The sequence below is a fragment of the Oncorhynchus mykiss genome, chromosome 22 (genome assembly GCF_013265735.2).
Source record: "Oncorhynchus mykiss isolate Arlee chromosome 22, USDA_OmykA_1.1, whole genome shotgun sequence".
Classification (NCBI taxonomy): domain Eukaryota; kingdom Metazoa; phylum Chordata; class Actinopteri; order Salmoniformes; family Salmonidae; genus Oncorhynchus; species Oncorhynchus mykiss.
Window position 1 is genome coordinate 26,980,399 of NC_048586.1, and position 22,018 is coordinate 27,002,416.

Sequence of the window (22,018 nt, forward strand, 5' to 3'; positions counted from 1 at the left end):
ACAACCCTTAGCCCCGCCTCCTACACCCTATTTCCCTTAGCCCCTACTTCCGAGACAGTTCCACTGTCCCACTTTTAACAGCCATGAAGTTATATCTTTAACTATAGTCAATTTTCTCTTCATACTATCCTCTCTGCTTTTTTTCCACAGACCTACGTGCACACACACACACACACACACACACACACACACACACACACACACACACACACACACACACACACACACACACACACACACACACACACACACACACACACACACACACACACTCAAACAGCGCCCTGAGGCAATAGTATGTAGGGAATAACTACCTGGTGACATTCCTTGTCTCTATGGAAACATTTAAAGTGGCAGGCATTTCCTTTGTCAGATGACAGGTATTTGAGACTCACACACCACTCTGTAGCAGCATGCCCACTGTGATAGTGCAAACAGCTATTCTCTGCTGTGACTAACGGTTGCCTGTTGAGCTGTGCTGGGGATGAAGGGCTATAGCAAATAGAGGCTTCTGAGAAACCATCTCTCTGTGTCAAAGTAAACTGACCTTCGTCGTATTCATGTAATGTTAATCCATAATGCAGGTGTGTGTGTTTTGTCTTTCTGCCTGTCACAGAGCTTGAAGACTGTTTGTTATAAGGTTGGAGAAAGAACCTGCAGCCCAGGTCACTGTTTCTTTACTTTCCAAGTTCTTGTGCCTGAGAGTAAGGCTGTTTTAGGATTAGTGCCCATGTTTAACGTTTATATGGAAAGCTGAAAATTACACAAGGCTTTAGTATCGACACATCAGAAAATCCAGGGTTAAGCCATTCCTATCAAACATATTTGTAAATGTGTGCCTTTGTTCATGTCTGTGAAAACTACACAGGCTCTGAGATAAGAGATTTAAGTCAGCGGTTTGGCCCACTCTAGTAGGCCTATAGGACAGGTGAAGCAGTAAACTGTGTTAAGAGCAACAGCTGCTGGTGCAGTGTGACAGCCACGGTGCACGGCTTTCACTGGAGCACACACGGCCAGTGTCTCTAGAGACCATAGACTAGACTGTGGGTATACAGTGCCTTGCAGAAGTATTCACCCCCTTGGCATTTTTCCTATTTTGTTGCATTACAAACTGTAATTTAAATAGATTTTTATTTGGATTTTATGCAATGGACATACACCAAATATTCCAAATTGTTGAAGTGAAATTATAAAAATAACTTGTTTCAAAAAATGAATAAATGGAAAAGTGGTGCGTGTATTTGTATTCACCCCCTTTGCTATGAATTCCCTAAATAAGATCTGGTGCAACCAATTACCTTCAGAAGTCACATAATTAGTTAAATAAAGTCCACCTGTGTGCAATCTAAGTGTCACATGATCTCAGTATATTTACACCTGTTCTGAAAGGCCCCAGAGTCTGCAACACCACTAAGCAAGCGGCACCATGAAGACCAAGGAGCTCTCCAAACAGGTCAGGAACAAAGTTGTGGAGAAGTACAGATCAAGGTTGTGGAGAAGTACAGATCAAGGTTGGGTTATAAAAAAATATTATAAACTTTGAACATCCCACGAAGCACCATTAAATCCATCATAAAAAAATTGAAATAATGTGGCACCACAACAAACCTGCCAAGAGAGGGCCGCCCACCAAAACTCACAGACCAGGTAAGGAGGGCATTAATCAGAGAAGCAACAAAGAGACCAAAGATAACCCTACAAAGCTCCACAGCGGAGATTGGAGTATCTGTCCATAGGACCACTTTAAGCTGCACACCCCACAGAGCTGCGCTTTACAGAAGAGTGACCAGAAAAAAGCCATTGCTTAAAGAAAAAAATAAGCAAACCCATTTGGTGTTCACCGAAAGGCACGTGGGAGACTCCCCAAACATATGGGAGAAGGTACTCTGGTTAGATGAGACTAGTTATGCACGCTCAAGTTTTCATTTTTTTGTCTTATTTTTTGTTTGTTTCACAATAAAAAAATATTTTGCATCTTCAAGGTGATTGGCATGTTGTGTAAATCAAATGATACAACCCCCCCCCCCCCCAAAAAAATATATTTTAATTCCAGGTTGTAAGGCAACAAAATAGGAAAAATGCCAAGGGGGGTGAATACTTTCACAAGCCACTGTATGTGCTTATATACTGTACCTTCCACTAAAGTGTTCCCCTAAATGGTCTTTCACACCATGTATCCAGGGGCAAACAACTTGTGTAAGCGCTCAGAGGAGAATGTGTGTGTGTGTGTGTGTGTGTGAGAGAGAGAGACTGACCTCTAACCTGTCCCCAGGTCTGCAACACGGCAGGGAGGGCCAGAGAGTGGAGTTTACCCTGGTGTGTAGAGACTGCTGGAGAGCAGATGGGTCGAGGAGGAGAGGCTGTCCTGGTCAGTATGGTCCACAAGGAGAAGAAAGACAGGTGAGGAACCATCTGATCTGCAGCATGCACATCTACCTATTTGTCTGAAGTACTGGGTGTGCAGGGTTTTATTCCAGTAGGTGCTATTTAGTCACGATCATGATGTGCTAAAAAATAGAATCAAAATCATGTTGCTAGATCAAATCGCAGAGTTGACAAGGTAAAAATCTGTCGTTCTGCCCCTGAACAAGGCAGTTAACCCACTGTTCCTAGGCCCTCATTGTAAATATGAATTTGTTCATAACTGACTTGCCTGGTTAGCAGTAGTTATATTACAGTGAGCCATGTCAATAATACAGTATATATAAATACAGTGTGTATAAACAGTGTAACTAAAATGTAATGTACAGATAAATTAGAATGAGCTGTGAGAAAACAGTACAGTGCCTTCAGAAAGTACTCGGACTCCTTAACTTTTTCCACATTTTGTTGTCTTACTTAAAATATATTCAATTTAGATTTTTTCGTCACTGGCCAACACACAGTTGTTTTAGAAATTTTTAGAAATTAATTCAACTTAAAAGCTGAAATGGCTTGAATCAATAAGTATTCAAGCCTAAATAAGTTCAGGAGGAAAAATGTGATTAACAAGTCACATAATAAGTTGCATGGGCTCACTCTGATATACCCCGGCTTTCAGCCAATCAGCATTCAGGGTTCAAACCAACCAGTTTATAATATGATTTCTGAATATCTACCTCATCTCTGTACCCCACACATACAATTGTCTGTAAGGTCCCTCAGTCGAGCAGTGACTTTAAAACATTAAAACACAGATTCAACCACAAAGACCAGGGAAGTTTTCTATTGGTAGATGGGAAACAAAACAAAAAAGAAGACATTGAATATCCCTTTGAGCAAGGTGAAGGTATTAATTACACTTTGGATGGTGTATCAATACATCCAGTCACTACAAAGATTTTTGTTTGATTTATTTAACCTTTATTTAACTAGGCAAGTCAGTTAATAACAAATTCTTATTTACAACGACGGCCTACCAAAAGGCAAAAGGCCTCCTGCAGGGATGGGGCCTGGGATTAAAATGTTTGAATAAATCGAATATAAATATAGGACAAAACACACATCACGACAAGAGAGACAACACAACACTACAAGATACAGATGTCCTTCCTAACTCAGTTGCCGGAGAGGAAGGAAACCGCTCTGGGATTTCACCATGAGGTGACTTTAAAACAGTTAGAGTTTAATGGCTATGATAGGAGAAAACTGAGGATGGATCAATAGCATTTTAGTTACACAACAATACTATCCGAAATGACAGAGTGAAAAGAAGGAAGCCTGTATAGAATAAAAATATTCCAAAATTTGCATCCTGTTTGCAGTAAGAATCTTAAGTAATACTGCAAACAATTTGGCAAAGCAATGAACTGTATGTCCTGAATACAAAGTGTTATGTTTGGGGCAAATCCAAAACAACACATTACTGAGTACCGTTCTCCATATTTTCAAGCACAGTGGTGGCTGCATCAAATTATGGGTATGCTTGTAATAGTTAAGGACTAGGAGGTTTTTCAGGACAAAAAGGAAACGTAATGTTGCTAAGCACAGGCCAAATTGGGAGATGAATTCACCTTTCAGCAGGACAATAACCTAAATACAAGGCCTAATCTACACTGGAGTTGTTTACCAAGAAGGCAGTTAATGTTCCTGAGTGGCCGAGTAACAGTATTGACTTAAATCTACATGAAAATCTATGGCAAGACCTGAAATGGTTGCCTAGCAATGATCAACAACCAATTTGACAGAGCTTGAAGAATGTTTTAAATAATAATGGACAACTGTTGCATAATCCAGGTGTGGAAAGCTCTTAGAGACTTACCCAGAAAGACACACCTTTAATTGCTGCCAACGCTGCTTCTACAAAGTATTGACTCAAAGGTGGGAATACTTATGAAGACAGTGAATGTTCTGTATTTAATTTACAATTAATTTGCCTCAATTTCTAAAAACATGATATCACTTTGTCATTATGGGGTATTGTATGTAGATGGGGGGAATATTTAATCCATTTTGAATTCAGGCTGTAACACAACAAAATGTGGAATAAGTCAAGGGGTATGAATACTTTCTGAAGGCACTGTATTTGAATACAAAGTGTGAAAAATTGTATAAAAGAAACAGGACGTGCCCAGTGTTTAATGTCTTTATACACACTGAGTGTACAAAACATTAGGAACACCTGATCTTTCCATGACATAGACTGACCAGGTGAATCCAGTTGAAAGTTATGATCACTTATTGATGTCACTTTTTAAACCCACCTCAATCAGTATAGATGAAGGGGATGAGACAGGTTAAAGAAGGATTTTTAAGCCTTGAGACAATTTAGACATGGATTGTATGTGTGTGCTATTCAGGGGGTGAATGGGCAAGAAAAAAGATTGAAGTGTCTTTGAACAGGGTATGTATGGTAGTAGGTGCCAGGCGCACCGGTTTGTGTCAAGAACTGCAACGCTGTTTGTCTTTTCACGCTTAACCAGTTTCCCATGTGTATCAAGAATGGTCCATCACCCAATGGACATTTAGCCAACTTGACACAACCGTGGGAAGGATTGGAGTCAACATGGGCCAGCATCCCTGTGGAAGCTTTCGACACCGATGTAGTGTCCGTGCCCCGATGAATTGAGGCTGTTCTGAGGGCAAAAAGGGGTTGTGCTTTGTAGTCTCTGTGTACATGGGACAGCAGCGTTGGCTGTGAGTGTGTGTTTGTGAGTATGGGTGTATACATGTGTGTGAATGTACATGTGAGTAAAGGAGTCATACAAGGTTTGAACGTTTTACTGTTCCTTATAATTACATCATAATACATGATATCTGTTGGTGTTAAGAAAAGGGTTACTTGTGTTCTCTGCAGCAGATTGGAGGTGGCGGTGGTGGATAACAGTGATGGCTCCTATTCCATCTCCTACACCCCTGTAGAGCCAGGGTCCTACTCTGTGTGGGACCAACCCCGGGTCAGGGGTCAGCATGGCCCTGTATTTGTATTCAATTATTCTTACTCTCATTTCTGTCATTCATTTCTTTTCACTTCCTTTCTAAGCCACGTTTCCCATTTTGTCCTAAATGTGAAGAGAAAGGTCCAGCGGCACTGTGGAACGTTCCACTGTTGTTCTTTCTGTTCCAGTGGGGGTTCTAAGGAGGCACGCTGTGGTTGTACCGGCACCATGCCAGGTAGGTACAGCAGACTACAGAGTATTTGGCTAGGTATGTTTGAAATGGGAAATATTATATACACTTATCTGTGGATCTCAATGGCGAGGCCACATCTAGTACTGGTGTAGGGACAATGCTAGGTATGTCCTCTATGGGAAGTGTGCCAAGTGGGTGCAGCAGAGTAAAGGCTACTACAGGAGCAGAATGCTAGGTACAGCTGAAGTTGGAAGTTTACATACACCTTAGCCAAATACATTTGAACTCAGTTTTACACAATTCCTGACATTTAATCCTAGTAAAAATTCCCTGTTTTAGGTCAGTTAGAATCACCACTTTATTTTAAGAATGTGAAATGTCAGAATAATAGGAGAGATAATTATTTATTTAGCTTTTATTTCTTTCATCACATTCCCAGTGGGTCAGAAGTTTACATGCACTCAATTAGTATTTGGTAGCATTGCCTATAATTTGTTTAACTTGGGTCAAATGTTTCGGGTAGCCTTCCACAAGCTTCCCACAATAAGTTGGGTGAATTTCCTCCTGACAGATCTGGTGTAACTGAATCAGGTTTGTAGGCCTCCTTGCTCGCACACGCTTTTTCAGTTCTGCCCACACATTTTCTATAGGATTGAGGTCAGGGCTTTGTGGTGGCTACTCCAATACCTTGACTTTGTTGTCCTTTAGCCATTTTGCCACAACTTTGGAAGTATGCTTGGGGTCATTGTCCATTTAGAAGACCCATTTGCGACCAAGCTTTAACTTCCTGGCTGATGTCTTGAGATGTTGCTTCAATATATCCAAAACATTTTCCACCCTCATGATGCCATCTATTTTGTAAAATGCACCAGTCCCTCCTGCAGCAAAGCACCCCCACAACATGATGCTGCCAACCCCGTGCTTCACGTTTGGGATGGTGTTCTTCGGCTTGCAAGCGTTCCCCTTTTTCCACCAAACATAACGATGGTCATTATGACCAAACAGTTCTATTTTTGTTTCATCAGACCAGAGGACATTTTTTTTGCACCTGCTTCCCCCAGTATCTTCACAAGGTCCTTTGCTGTTGTTCTGCACTTTTCGCACCAAAGTACGTTCATCTTTAGGAGACAGAACGTGTCTCTTTCCTGAGCGGTATGACGGCTACATGGTTCCATGGTGTTTATACTTCCGCACTATTGTTTGTACAGATGAACGTGGTACCTTCAGGCGTTTGGAAATTGCTCCCAAGGATGAACCAGACTTGTGGAGGTCTACATTTTTTTTAATGAGGTCCTGGCTGATTTCTTTTGATTTTCCCATGATGTCAAGCAAAGAGGCACTGAGTTTGAAGGTAGGCCTTGAAATACATCCCCAGGTACACATCCAATTGACTCAAATGATGTCAATTAGAAGCTTCTAAAGCTATGACATAATTTTCTGGAATTTTCCAAGCTGTTTAAAGGCACAGTCAACTTAGTGTATGTAAACTTCTGACCCACTTGAATTGTGACACGGTGTTAAATAAGTTAAATAATGTCTCTGTAAACAACTGTTGTAAAAATGACTTGTGTCATGCACAAAGTAGATGTCCTAACCGACTTGCCAAAACTATAGTTTGTTAACAAGACATTTGTGGAGTGGTTGAAAAACAAGTTTTAATGACTCCAACCTAAGTGTATGTAAACTTCTGACTTCCACTCTATGTGCAGAATTGGATATGTGCTTTGTCTGGTGCGCTCAGTGGACAAGGCACATCAGGTAACAGGAACTCTTTTTGGCTCTGTGAAGACATGAGTCTGTGTCTGTCAGTCGAGAAGTGTGTGTTCGCTGTCCACCATGACATTAAGCACCAGACAGATTTACTAAGTATTTGCACAACTGCCACGATAGCTTTGCTTTTAATCTCTTACTCCTTTCTGAAAATATCAGATACAAAACTATGAATATTAACACTCTTGCCTTATGTGTGCGCAGGAGGGTTCCGGGGCTGTGGTCATGGCCATAAGGGTCTCCCCGGTAAGCCCCACTGGTTGTGCTGTGGCAGTGTGGTGGAGGCATCCGATTGCCTGCCCCAGAGCGTGATAACGGCAGTGGGGGGGACAGGGTCAGGCTCGCCTCGGGACCATATGAGGACAGTGCAGCTCTGAGGGACAGGACCAGGACACCCCTAACACCACCCCTAACAGCACCTACAAATCAACCATTTCAGATGATTAACGAAATAGTGGAAAAGAAGTGGTACAGTTGGGGATAAAAGTGAGAAGAATGAATGTAATTGAAAGACCATTCTCTTTCATCTTAAAAAAATCACTTGATGATGTGTTGGTACAATATTAGCAACAGTTATATCATTTCCATCCTGAATACAAAGCATAACATTCATAATAAATGTAGTCATGGTTTAGAATAATAGGCTGAAAGTTTGTCACTGCAGTTCTGTTCTCCACCACTTGATGTCAGTAGTGTGCTATTCACTCTAACTTCAGCCCATCATACCATTTTAATGGAAATATTCCATTACACATGAGCGCCTTAAAGAATACTTATTAGTGGGGACAGTGCCAAATCAAGCGTGATACCTATCTAATTACGCTGTATTGGAAATGAGTAAGAATGTAATCACCTTTATCATGTTTAGTTGTACAGTTGTTGATGTTGCCTACGTGGAAGCTGTACCACTACATGTTGGTTGAAAAGCTGTTGTACTACTGGTATCATTGTGTTAGACTTAACAAACAAACACACTCTCACCCTCCCTGAGGTAGCTGACCCTCCTCCCTGTACAGTTGTTTGGTGGGAGCAGGGAGGTGTAAAGATCTTTAGAAATGATGATGTTGAGGGGGTGGATGACTCAAATACTAACCTCTGTTACCTGATCTCGAGAACACAAGTGTTGAAATCACATTACAATTACACATTACAACACATTAAACCATTGTCTGCGGAGTGGATCCGGGAGAGAAGAGGTTTATGTCCCACATAAACGCTTTAAACCCATGATTGGAAACTGAGACAACGTGTCTTGTAAGCTTAAAAACCTCTTCTAATACAACATAACAGAAAAATGTGATTGACAATAATATGTCTCACACTCCCTCATTCCGCTCCTTTGTCTTCCTTGTATTTTTATTCCTTCTCTCACAAAGAATCTACCTGGTTCATTCACGGACTCTCCCCCTTTCTGTTGGTGTGCTGAGCTGTGACCATCACTCATCGATCCTTTGCATATTTGTGTGTGTGAGGTGACAACTCCATCTTTATCCTTCCTGTAAAGAGCTTGCCACGACATATCGCCACGACAACCCTGTGAATGACGTCATACTCTGATAGGCTCTTCATCTCAGGGCTCCAAGAGATGAACCACAAGTTCTTCATCATTGCAAATGTTGAAATAGGGGTAATTTAAAAGTACATGAACCCAGAGCGGTTTATAATTATAAATGTACGGTGATGGAATTAGAGTAGAGTCTATCCATGATGAATTTTGAATAATTTATTTAAAATTGTTTATATTAGTTCAACCTCTATTACGCATGCACATTTCAGAACATATTAGTAAATCCCCTTTGGACAAGATGGATACGGCACACAGGCCAGATAGTGCGCTGAGCAGGAAGAATCAACTGCATTGTAGCTAATGTTCCATGATGCAATGAGTGGAGTCAGAGATCATTTTCTTTGTGTGTGTGTGTGTGTGACATAAATAAAGACTCTGACAACAGGTCACTCTGAACACAGTGTAACCTGATTTCAGAAAAGGGCCAGAGCCATATCATCACACTAATGTACTTACATAGCTCTAAATTGACCCCACATCACACAGGAGAGTGGAGTGCCCCATGGCAATCTCCAGGCAATAATGTGAACCTGGCCATACAAGACTGAATCTACAGACACCTGGGCCTAAAAAAGCCAGAAATAAACTGGTAGCCAGAGTACCTGAATACTAGACAGTTTAATTATCCCCACAAACACTGCTCTGACTGACTGAGTCTCCATCAGATCATCTGATTCCAAACACCACCACTCCAGTCCTGTTTGTAGAGCTCTCTTTATCTAGTACACCTGCCCGTCATGTCACATCACCTGGGATTCGTCATCTATGTTCTTGGCACCGTAGGATTGCACAGAGACGCCCCATTGCCTGGAACATCAGATATGGAGTAACCCTCACCAACCCCCTCCCCATGTTATCATCACTGGAACATACATTTGACAGATACCCTCTATGACATAGCATGGGAGCCTATCCTCTTGCCCCGGCATAGATCCCCAAGGTGGTATGATGGTACTCTACTTTATTGACTGGATTTAAACCATCGTAATTTGCCACCCTGTTCACACGGCGCTCCAAAGCCAGATGCTGTTTCATTATGTTATGTTTACCTGCTGGAGTATGCCTTTTAATTTGCTGCACCAGGGCCTCGTTGTTCTAAACCTTCATCTCCCTCACCGTCTCTTTCTTCCACTTGTCCTTTCTTTGTGTCTTTTCCTTCACCACTCTTTTTTTCTCTCTAGAAGTGTTTGTAATGAACACTTTGTCTTTGCTGCATTGTTTTGTTGGGCTTGAAGTTCACCATGAGTCCTCTCCAGGCCAATGATCCGTACCCCTCTGACATTGATAACAAGAGGTGCAGCGAAGCAAACGGCCCCCCTCCCTCTGGAACCTGATATGGCTTTAAAAGTGTCAGCCTTTTGTGTCAGCTCAGCATTTTTGTTTTGGTGTCTTTTTAGGCATAGAGCCAGCCACTCAAATGTACCGTTTGCGAGTGTGCGTGACACATGATGCATCTCCAAAGAAGACTCTACAGTGATTACGGCACACTCTGTGCCACAGCACCACACTACTAATTCACTCAGTAAGGGGTGTCACATAAATCAGCCCAGTGGCCCTGTGGTGCGGAGTGGGGCCTGAGCTAATGGCAACTCAAGGACCCACTGACTGACTTGGGCTCTGTCCCCCCACTCAGCAGGACGTGACTGCGTTTCAAGATGGATTTACTTTATAATGTGTCAAAAAATCTTCACTCCAGCCCCCCTCTGACATACTATAAAACAGGCAGACAAGACAACACAACCATTATCACAACTTATACACTATGTTTAAAGTCAAAGACTGAAGCAATATTTTCAGACTTGGTGTAAAAGTGGGCAGAAAACACATTTTGTCGGGGTCAAAAGCAGCACTCTGATTTATAAGCTGACAGACTGAAGATAATTGACTGTGCGCTGTTGCCCAATGGTAGGCAACAAGAGAGTGCATTTGCTAAGTGTATTTTATAGGATCTAGGATCATGTGCCACTAAATGTCTTTCTACACAATTACAATGTCGTTTTCGACACTTAAAAAAACATCTACTTTCCCATAATTCCCTTGCCCTTAACTGAAGGCCTTGCAAATAGTCTCCCTAGGCAGATGGGTTGTCTCCCACAATGTTAACAATGTTGCCCTAGGGCCCTAGGTCTGGAATTTCCAGGACTAGGCCAATGGTTCCCAACCTTTTTAGGTTACTGTACCACCAACTCAATTTCTCTGCCCTGAGTACCCCTGAACTATTGAAGCTCATTCTTGCCATCATTTTAATTTTAATACTGAGTAAAAAATGTTTGATATTAAGTCAACCTTTCGAGATGGTAGAACATACATATAGGATATGTTTCATAATCTGAAGCATTGTGTGGCAATTTCCATCTATCCACGTTGCAGAGATCAGGAAAGCAGTGCTGCCGACATTTGCCCCAACACTTTTGATTCAGTTTGCTAAAAAATATTGACACAAAAGGGTTGAAAACTCATGCACAATTAATCCGATCTTCAGTTTGATCAGCTGCAGATAGCCTAGAGAAGCCTATGTGCTCTGATCCCCTCTGGCCATTGGAAACGAAGTGGTAACATCATGTATTCATAGGCTAAACTATATATTTATACCCTAAATTAGGGCTATTTATTTGTGTGAAGAGAAAATGTGATCAAATTTGGTTTAAATTCAAACTTTGGTTGGCTAAACTACCTAGATTTATCAATCCAAAATTATTTACTGGAATGAATCAATCAACAGAAAAGTCATGACATACTGTGTGAGTAACTTTTAAATTACAGATGCAAAGGCCTACATGATGCAACCCTGCATAAAGCAAGCTCAGCCCTGTTAGTTATATTGTCCAATCTCAGTTGTTGACTAGTTTTTTATAAAACCATGACCAGATTAGAAAAAATCTGGTCCCATCATAGCCCATATAAAACTGTTTTACAGCTGATTTATTTATATGTGGTGCCACCTCTGAAAGCACCACGCAATATTACAAATGAAGAAACATTTCATATAAGTATGTTCTACTATCTTGAAATGTTGATATTGTATCAAAAATGTTATTTATTTTTCATGGAGTGAATGAATTTCCATCCCGAACCCTCATGTTCATTTGACCAGTAAACCAATGGTCTCATGAGCCTCATACTCCCCGTGGATAGGCCAAGTAGATCTCTGGTTGGGAAACACTGAACTGGGCTACCTTGCAAAGCACTAATTGCTAGATCCATATTCAGCCATTGTGCATTGTAGTCTTTCACATGCAATACAAATATATTTTTAATACAAGGACTAGCTACAAAGTACAGTCAGTGCTAAATCACACAGACATACACGTTGCAAAACTGACTTGCCTATTTAAATAAAGTTTAAATAAATACAAATAAAACACGTTGCAAAAATACTTTTGTAATTGATAGACGCTCCCTAAATGTACCAGGCTGGGTAGTCGATGTTCGAGATTGTGGGAGGAGCCGTGGTTCGTTGTAGAGTTGCAGCAGTATCAACATCCCTTGACAGAGGCTAGCTATTTAGAGAGCTGTAGAGCTATCAAGAATGAAATGAGCAAAGGGAAAGCAAAACTACAAAATGAAATCATAGATAGCGAGTTACCCGAATACATTTCTGAACACGGCTATTTGGAAACGGTGGACTAGGATGCATGTCTGTCACCGATTTACTCAAAGGCATTATTGAGGTGATGCAGCAGCGGCGAAATATCGTAACGGACTGCCTCCGGAGGATAGCTAGCCAGCTTGCTAACAGTAGCTAGCTAGCCAGATGCCTTTACAGAAAAAGGCGCAGTCTTTAGCAGGCCAACTCTTTTCCTAACCTCAACATATCCGAGAAACGTAGCTAGCTAATATTACAATACAATATTGCGGGTGCACATATATGTGTTTAATCGGCTAGCTAAGTTAATGTTATTGCTTTTCTCCATTAGTAATTTAACTAGCTAGATGGCTAGCCAAGCCTGTCAATTCAGTGGATGAATTTGGTATTCTGTGGAGACGCTGCGCGATAGACGCAGGCCCGGGTGAGGAAGCTGATAAAATACAGGATATTGGGAATATTCATACAAATTAGCAAGACAAGACCGATTTTTAACCACATAATTTAACAGGAACATAAGTAGCTAGCTAGTTGTCATTTGAACACTTATTTTGCTACTATTGAAATGGTCAAGGGAGAATGTATCTCTGTATTAGAACCTTGTCGAGGATGCGACAATATCTGATTAAAATGTTTCACTATTTGAAAGCCTAATAACTGTCCTGTTAAATTAACTTACAATATGTGTTAGTTGGGCATTAACAAAACATTTCGAGTTGGTTTTGATTCTGTCGTTGCTTATCCAGCTCATAGTGTTCGGATCACAACCAAAGAACATGGATCAGAATGACAGAATTTGCACGGTAAGATTTGTTTCCTCTACAATTATGCTTATTAAATATTTTTAAGTGTGACTTTGCTTACAATTACACTATTATATTAGGTACTGCAATGGAAATATGTACCGCATTAGATATCATTGATAAGTGGAGGTGATGTGCATTGATGTTGTGATGGTATCACGCGCTCACGCAGGTGATTTTGCCATCATCTAGCTACGTATCACTATTTGATGTAACCTTTAGCCTGCCTACCTGAAAGTATCTTTCCCTTTTCAAACCGGGTTGACATAAAGGTCTGCCGACTCTCCTTGGAAACGTTTCCATTTGCTTTATAATTGCGTTCAATGAATACAGTACATTCTGTATGGGCAGTTAATCCTTATGGACTAACATATTGTGTTTATTCAAAATACAGTTACTCCCAAAGTCAGATGTGCAGGTTCCTAGGTCTTTTGTAAGGTTAATGATTTGGTGTTACTGACTTAAAAGCCTCATTGTTATATTTTGTGATGATTATTCTGACTGTAAAGACAGGTATTGTTCAGGCTAATGAACCAAAGTGTGTATGGTATGTACCAATTATATACCTGCTCTGTCCTCATAACTCTCTCCTTCAATTTCAGAATAAAAAACATAAATTCAATCGTGACCAGTCACTTCACTGAGGGATCTCAACACTTGATTTCTGGACACGTACTCGCCCCCGGAATGAGATAATACAGCATAAGATAATACAGTTTGTCCACCCTGAGTTCATTTCCACAGTCCAACATGACCACACCAGCTCTACTGCCACTGTCGGGCCGCAGGATACCCACCCTGTCACCCGGCGCTGCCTCTTTCCCACACCACAGGGCCACTCTGAGGCTCTCAGAGAAGTTTATCCTCCTCCTCATCCTCAGTGCCTTCATCACTTTATGCTTTGGGGCTTTCTTCTTCCTCCCGGACAACTCAAAACACAAGCGCTTTGACCTGGGCTTGGAAGATGTGCTGATTCCGCATATCGAGGCACCCAAGGGGGCTAAGCATCCTAGTGGACAGGTGGTCATACATGGACAGGGGGGCCATGATGAACACAGACACAGGTAAGAGATGCTGAGGAATGCGCAGCTATCTAGTGTTGTTGCCTCTGCTTTAAACATGTCAGTATGAATTGAAATGCACTACAAAGTGCAAAAGTGTAATCTCCAAAGTTATGAAGAAAAATGGAAGACTTGCAACCTTTTTTCTTTGCTCCTCTATATGAAGAACTCAACAGCTTATTGGGCCCTCAGTAGGATTTACAGTACCTTGCAAAAGTATTTTGATTTCTTCACAAGTGAGATTAAAATGGATTTATGTAATGACTTTATAAAAGTTATTACATTTTTATTAATCTTTAAAACTTTGACATTACATAATATTTAGTGCAGATTTTTGACAATGACAAATCAATTTTAATTTCACTTTGTAGCACAATAAAATGTGCCAAGGGGTTTGAATACTTTTGCAAGGCACTGTATGTAATAGATCTGTTTCGTGCTCTGCATGGGTAACGCTGCTTCGAGGGTGGCTGTTGTCGTTGTGAGTGAGGAGAGGGACGGAAGCTATACTGTTACTGGCAATACTAAAGTTCCTATAAGAACATCCAATAGTCAAAGGTTAATGAAAGACAAATGGTATAGAGGGAAATAGTCCAATAATTCCTATAATAACTACAAACTAAAACTTCTTACCTGGGAATATTGAAGACTCATGTTAAAAGGAACCACCAGCTTTCATATCTTCTCATGTTCTGAGCAAGGAACTTAAATGTTAGCTTTCTTACATGGTGCACATTGCACTTTTACTTTCTTCTCCAACAATTTGTTTTTGCATTATTTAGACCAAATTGAACATGTTTCATTATTTATTTGAGGCTGAATTTATTTTATTGATGTATTATATTAAGTTAAAATAAGTGTTCATTCAGTATTGTTGTAATTGTCCTTATTACAAATAAATAAAACAAATCGTCCGATTAATCGGCATCGGCTTTTTTGGTCCTCCAATAATCGGTATCAGCTTTTTTAGTCCTCCAATAATCGGTATCGGCATTGAAAAATCATCATCGGTCGACCTCTAGTCCACAGGTCTTATTCAAGAGCAACCTGAGCACTGTGTCACATGACTATATAGCCAGGTAGGAAACAACTAGCGGTGAGGGAGGGTCACAGAAACCAACACAGTAAGAGCTTCCTCTAGCCTTAATGCATCTGGGTTACTCTTAAAATCTCACACCTAGCCTTTGGTTAATGGCTATGTGTGCAGGATGTATATCACTGACATTGGCCTCTACTGACTGTGCTCAACTCATTTAACTGTTGAATGAAGACACACACCCTTGTAGTCCCAGCTCAGCGTGAAGAGCAGTGGTGGTGTTCATTATTTTTTCACAAGTAAAAATAAAGAAATATCAGAACGAGCAATATCAAGAGTCCGGAATTTAAACATGTGTGTGTGTAATGGCTTCACACAGAATGAAAGTAGGGCACTACTAGCATTTTAGGATTTTAGTAACTAGCTTGCTCCTTATATAATGCCTTTAACCTACTTTAATGCTTTGATTTACCTGTAAATTGTTATCACAAAAAGCAGAGTCCGTGTTTACTTCCTGTCTGTGAGAGAGGTGGGTAAAGCGGATTTGTCCGAACAGGTGCGGACATTTGTGGAAACAGTCGTTAGTTGTAGAGTAGCAAATGTTAAAGCTTTTTCTCTGCCTCTCACTCAGCAGGGACCTCGGTGTTGCCACCCTTTGGCACATTTTAATTTGTCAGAAAATTTGCCATAGCTTATTTATTGTGGTTTGATGTCTGGGAAGAGACGAGGCCAAGATCATAAGTGGTACACGACATGTCAATGTGAACAACACTGCAGTATTTATTATTTTGTATTTCTGAAATAAACAAAATTCAGTCTGACTGTAGATGGGTGAATTTGCATTGCAAGAAGGTGTCGGTTTGAGGAGATGGGATATAGTTTATCTACATGAAGAGTTTTGAAAGGCCACTGCATTTAACCTCCTATAACAATTCATTAGTTTGTTTAGTGTTTGTCACTCACAGCTCATGGAAATGTTTTTGACTTTGCATTTTAAGCAGCTGACTTAGCCATTGAAAAAAACATCATTGCATGTTAGTGAGGGTCATTTCCATGTAAAAGGACCCATGAGCACCAATGTGAAGTTCATAGACGCATGTCAAATGAAAGCAGATTTTTTATTTATTTGACCTATACACAATACCTCATAATGACAAAGTGAAAACATGTTTTCAGAAATTGTTACAAAGTTATTGAAAATTAAATACAGAAATCTCTTTTTACATAAATTTGACACCAAGTCAATACATGTTAGAATCATCTTTGGCAGCGATTACGGTTGTGAGTTTCTCTGGGTAAGTCAAGCTCTTTGCACACCTGGATTGTGCATTATTCTTTTTAAAATTCTTCAAGCTCTGTCAAGTTGGTTGCTGTCCTTTGCTCATTGCTAGAAAGCCAATTTCAAGTCTTGACATAGATTTTCCAGCAGATTTAAGTCAAAACTGTAACTAGGACACTCAGGAACATTCAATGTCTTGGTAAGCAACTCCAGTGTATAGTTGGCCTTGTGTTTTAGCTTATTGCCCTGATGAAAGGTGAATTTGTCTCCCAGTGTCTGTTGGAAAGCAGACTGAACCAGGTTGTCCTGTAGTATTTTGCTTGTGCTTAGCTCTATTCTGTTTTATTTGTATCCTGAAAAACTCCCCAGTCCATAACGATTACAAGCATACCCTTCACATGATGCACTATGCTTGAAAATATGAAGCGTGGTACTCAGTGTGGTGTGGATTTGCCCCAAACATAATGCATGTTTTGGAATATTTGTATTCTCTACAGGCTTCCTTCTTTTCACGCTGTCATTTAGTTTAGTATTTTGGAGTAACTACAATGTAATTGATCCATCCTCAGTTTTCTTCTATCACAGCCATTCAACTGTGCAGGCCAGTGACACAAAATCTCAATTGAATCCATTTTAAATGCAGGTTGAAACACAATACATTTGACCGGCCATTCTTAATTTGCCTTTAGTGGAATTAAATTGGTGCTTGTGTATTTTCGTTAGTCTTCATGTATTTTATTTATCCCACGCACACAGCATACAGAGTCTTGTTTGAGGAACGGAATTACCTATCACATGTCAGACAGCACAAGAGCAGCGCCTAAAAATCACAACTGCTGTTACTGGAGTGAAATGTGCTTTTAAAAGCCCAGTCATTGCACAACAAATAACAATTATGAATGCAATCGTGTGATAACTGTTTTGATAACCACAATTTAAAAAAAGATCTGCTATTTTTATTTCCCGAAGTCACCTCTTCACTGTTGACGTTGAGACTGGTGTTTTGCGGCTACTAATGAAGCTGCCAGTTGAGGAATTGTGAGGCGTCTGTTTCTCAAACTAGACACTCTAATGTACTTGTCCTCTTGCTCAGTTGTGCACCAGGGCCTACCACTCCTCTTTCTATTCTGGTTAGAGCCAGTTTGCGCTATTCTGTGAAGGGAGTAGTACACAGTGTTGTACGAGATCTTCAGTTTCTTGGCAATTTCTGAAGGAATAGCCTTCATTTTTCAGAACAAGAGTAGACTGATGAGTTTCAGAAGAAAAGTCTTTGGCCATTTTGAGCCTGTAATCAAACCCACAAATGCTGATGCTCCAAATACTCAACTAGTCTAAAGAAGGCCAGTTTTATTGCTTCTTTAATCTGAACAACAGTTTTCAGCTGTGCTAACATAATTGCAAAGGGGTTTTCTAATGATCAATTAGCCTTTTAAAATGATAAACTTGAATTAGCTAACACAACGTGTCATTGGAACACAGGAGTGATGGTTGCTGATAATGGGCCTCTGTACACATACAGTGGGGCAAAAAAGTATTTAGTCAACCATCAATTGTGCAAGTTCTCCCACTTAAAAAGATGAGAGAGGCCTGTAATTTTCATCATAGGTACACTTCAACTATGACAGACAAAATGAGAAAAAAAATCCAGAAAATCACATTGTAGGATTTTTTATGAATTTATTTGCAAATTATGGTGGAAAATAAGTATGTGTAGATGGTTCTCAGTGGTGATGAGAGAAGTAGAATACGTTGGTTTAAAGAGTCGTAGAATGGTCCCACATAAATTTACGACGAAAGCACACCGTCTGATTATGTTAGGTTAGTACCTTGTCACAGAAAAACACAGCCATTTTTCCAGCCAAAGAGGGGAGTCACAAAAAGCAGAAATAAAGAGAAAATGAATCACTAACCGTTTGATGATCTTCATCAGATGACACTCATAGGACTTTATGTTACACAATACATGTATGTTTTGTTCGGTAAAGTTCATATTTATATCCAAAAATCTTAGTTTACATTGGCGCGTTATGTTCAGTAATGTTTTCCTCCAAAACATCCGGTGATTTTGCAGAGAGCCACATCAATTTACAGAAATACTCATAATAAACATTGATAAAAGATACAAGTGTTATACATGGAAATTTAGATAAACTTCTCATTAATGCAACTGCTCTGTCAGATTTGAAAAAAACTTTTACGGAAAAAGCACACCATGCAATAATCTGAATACGGCGCTCAGACACAAAAACAAGCCCCCCGCCATGTTGTGGAGTCAACAGAAGTCAGAAATAGTATTATAAATATTCACTTACCTTTGATGATCTTCATCAGAATGCACTCCCAGGAATCCCAGTTCCACAATAAATGTTTGTTTTCTTCGATAAAGTCCAACATTTATGTCCAAATGCCTCCTTATTGTTCACGCCTTCAGTTCACACATGCAAATAAATGACGCCCAGGCCAGACGAAAAGTAAAAAAAAAACATTACAGTTCGTAGAAACCTGTCTAACAATGCATAGAATCAATCTTTAGGATGTTTTTAATATAAATCTTCAATAATGTTTCAACCAGAGAATTCCTTTGTCTTTAGAAATGCAATGGAATGCAGCTACCTCTCACGGGGCCTGAATGAGCTCATGGCTTTCTGGCAGACCCCTTACCTCTTATTCTCTCCTCCTTTACAGTAAAAGCCTGAAACAAGGTTCTAAAGACTATTGATATCTAGTGGAAGCCTTAGGAAGTGCAGTCGGACCAAATTTCCACTGTATCTTGGATAGGCAAAGAGTTCAAAAACTACAAACCTCAGATTTCCCACTTCCTGGTTGGATTTTCTTCTCAGGTTTTTGCCTGCCATATGAGTTCTGTTATACTCACAGACATCATTCAAACAGTTTTAGAAACGTCAGTGTTTTCTATCCAAATATATAACATGCATATCTTAGCTTCTGGGCCTGAGTAGCAGGCAGTTTACTCTGGGCACCGTATTCATCCAAGCTACTCAATACTGCCCCAGCCATAAGAAGTTAACAGCTGTGCCTTTTTAAAAGTTAATTTGTGTAATTTCTTGATGTGTCTGTTACTTGAACTCTGAAGTATTTAATAACACCCTCATATGAAGAGGAATGGAATGTGGGAGGTGAATGAATGTATTGACCGTATTGTAAAGGAGTGAGTACTTGAATCAGTTACATGCTTTTTACTCCTATTATTGTATACCCCTAAACAGTATAATTAGCTTTTCTATATATACAGTGTGCTGTGTTTTATGTATTTATTCTCATGGTTGAGTTGAAATGTTATAATCGTAATGTTATAATGGGATGAGTTGAGAAATCAAAGTAAGCCTTGCTGCCAGATCTTGTGTTGTTTAGATGTAATTTTCTCGGTACCACCTGTTTTCAGTCCGTTTGTTTTGAATCCTATCTACACATCTAGTTTTCTGGAGGGTTCAGCCAGCATTCAGCAAATGGATTTTGGGAGTGACCCACCACCTGGATTTGGTCTTTTGAAATGGTGCTGTTTACAGTAGATAAAAGTAGAGACTCGGAGCTACAAAAGGGTATATCATGCACTGTATTTGAGGAACAATGGGAAAGTAATTCTGCTTTGAATGTTGATCAGCTTGTAAACTCACTGTTTTTCTATCTAGTGAAAAGGTCTTTGTCTACACTCATGGCCAAAAGTTTTGAGAACGACACATAAATTTCCACAAAGTTAGCTGCTTTAGATATTTTTGTCAGATGCTACTATGGAATACTGAAGTATAATTACAAGCATTTAATAAGTAAAGTGTCAAAGGCTTTTATTGACAATTATATGAAGTTGATGTAAAGAGTCAATATTTGCAGTGTTGACCCTTCTTTTTCAAGACCTCTGCAATCCGCCCTGGCATGCTGTCAATTAAGTTCTGGGCCATATCCTGACTGATGGCAGCCCATTCTTGCATGATCAATGCTTGGAGTTTGTCAGAATTTGAGGGTTTTTGTTTGTCCACCCGCCTCTTGAGGATTGACCACAAGTTCTCAATGGGATTAAAGTCTGGGGAGTTTCCTGGCTATGGACCCAAAATATTGATGTTTTGTTCTCTGAGCCACTTAGTTATCACTTTTGCCTTATGGCAAGGTGCTCCATCATGATGGAAAAGGCATTGTTCGTCACCAAACTGTTCCTGGATGGTTGGGAGAAGTTGCTCTCGGAGGATGTGTTGGTTCCATTCTTTATTCATGCTGTTTTCTTAGGCAAAATTGTGAGTGAGCCCACTCCCTGGGCTGAGAAGCAACCCCACATATGAATGGTCTCAGGATGCTTTACTGTTGGCATGACACAGGACTGATGGTAGCGCTCACCTTGTTTTCTCCGGACAAGCTTTTTTCTGGATGCCCAAACAATCGGAAAGGGGATTCATCAGAGAAAATGACTTTACCCCAGTCCTCAGCAGTCCAATCCCTGTGTCTTTTGCAGAATATCAGTCTGTCCCTGATGTTTTTCCTGGAGAGAAGTGGCTTCTTTGCTGCCCTTCTTGATACCAGGCCATCCTCCAAAAGTATTTGCCTCACTGTGCGTGCAGATGCACTCACACCTGCCTGCTGCCATTCCTGAGCAAGCTCTGTACTGGTGTTGCCCCGATCCCGCAGCTGAATCTACTTTAGGAGACAGTCCTGGCGCTTGCTGGACTTTCTTGGGTGCCCTGAAGCCTTCTTCACAACAATTGAACCACTCTCCTTGAAGTTCTTGATGATCCGATAAATGGTTGATTTAGGTGTAATCTTGCTGGCAGCAATATCCTTGCCTGTGAAGCCCTTTTTGTGCAAAGCAATGATGACGGCACGTGTTTCCTTGCAGGTAACCATGGTTGACAGAAGAAGAACAATGATTCCAAGCACCCCCCTCCCTTTGAAGCTTCCACTCTGTTAATCGAACTCAATCAGCATGACAGAGTGATCTCCAGCCTTGTCCTCATCAACACTCACACCTGTGTTAACGAGAGAATCACTGACATGATATCAGCTGGTCCTTAATTACACTGATTTCAAAACTTGATCCTCCAGAATGTGGAGAGCAACACTTATGCAGCTCCACTACACAGTACATTTAAAAAAAAGTTGCGTTCGACAGGATTACCAACACAGACTGACGAGCTTCTATGGCAGACCAATCCGAACATGGCTAGTGGGAAGGTTGCTCTCTCTTTCTGTGGCTTAACCCACAAGGCTCGTAATTTAACAATTGTATTCGTATTTACAGATCTCGTACAAGTTTGTTTTTAAGGCACATGAAAGTTCACATGTTTGAGAAGGCATTTCTGCCAAAAAAAGCATTTTGATAAAATAAAAAAAATGAAAGACCTAACGGCTCTCCGGTGAAG

At 40.4% G+C, this 22,018-nt stretch overlaps 2 protein-coding genes across 7 annotated transcripts in view; both read left to right on the forward strand.

The window, feature by feature from the left end:
* Positions 1-1,404: 1,404 nt before the first annotated feature.
* On the forward strand, positions 1,405-9,374 carry LOC110502079 (tripartite motif-containing protein 45-like). Of its 4 annotated transcripts, XM_036959009.1 has the most exons (5): positions 1,405-1,453; positions 2,273-2,400; positions 5,276-5,382; positions 5,546-5,592; positions 7,525-9,374. In XM_036959009.1, exons 1-5 carry the CDS (start codon positions 1,427-1,429, stop codon positions 7,630-7,632), a joined length of 417 nt encoding a protein of 138 aa, XP_036814904.1. In that variant the 5' UTR covers positions 1,405-1,426; the 3' UTR covers positions 7,633-9,374. The 4 variants fall into 4 exon arrangements, with proteins under 4 accessions (XP_036814904.1, XP_036814902.1, XP_036814903.1 ...); XM_036959007.1 differs by having other exon boundaries at positions 5,276-5,592; XM_036959008.1 differs by lacking the exon at positions 5,276-5,382 and having other exon boundaries at positions 5,462-5,592.
* Positions 9,375-12,336: 2,962 nt separating this feature from the next.
* The window catches only part of LOC110501661 (mannosyl-oligosaccharide 1,2-alpha-mannosidase IB), a 121,488-nt gene continuing 111,806 nt past the window's right edge, over positions 12,337-22,018 (forward strand). The window contains exons 1-3 of one of the 3 annotated variants that reach the window (XM_036959012.1): positions 12,337-12,897; positions 13,220-13,276; positions 13,879-14,340. In XM_036959012.1, the coding sequence (XP_036814907.1) occupies positions 14,027-14,340 (314 nt within the window). In that variant the 5' untranslated portion in view covers positions 12,337-12,897; positions 13,220-13,276; positions 13,879-14,026. Of the gene's footprint in view, positions 13,277-13,878; positions 14,341-22,018 lie in introns of all 3 variants that reach the window. The other 2 variants (XM_036959013.1, XM_036959011.1) reach the window with 2 other exon arrangements.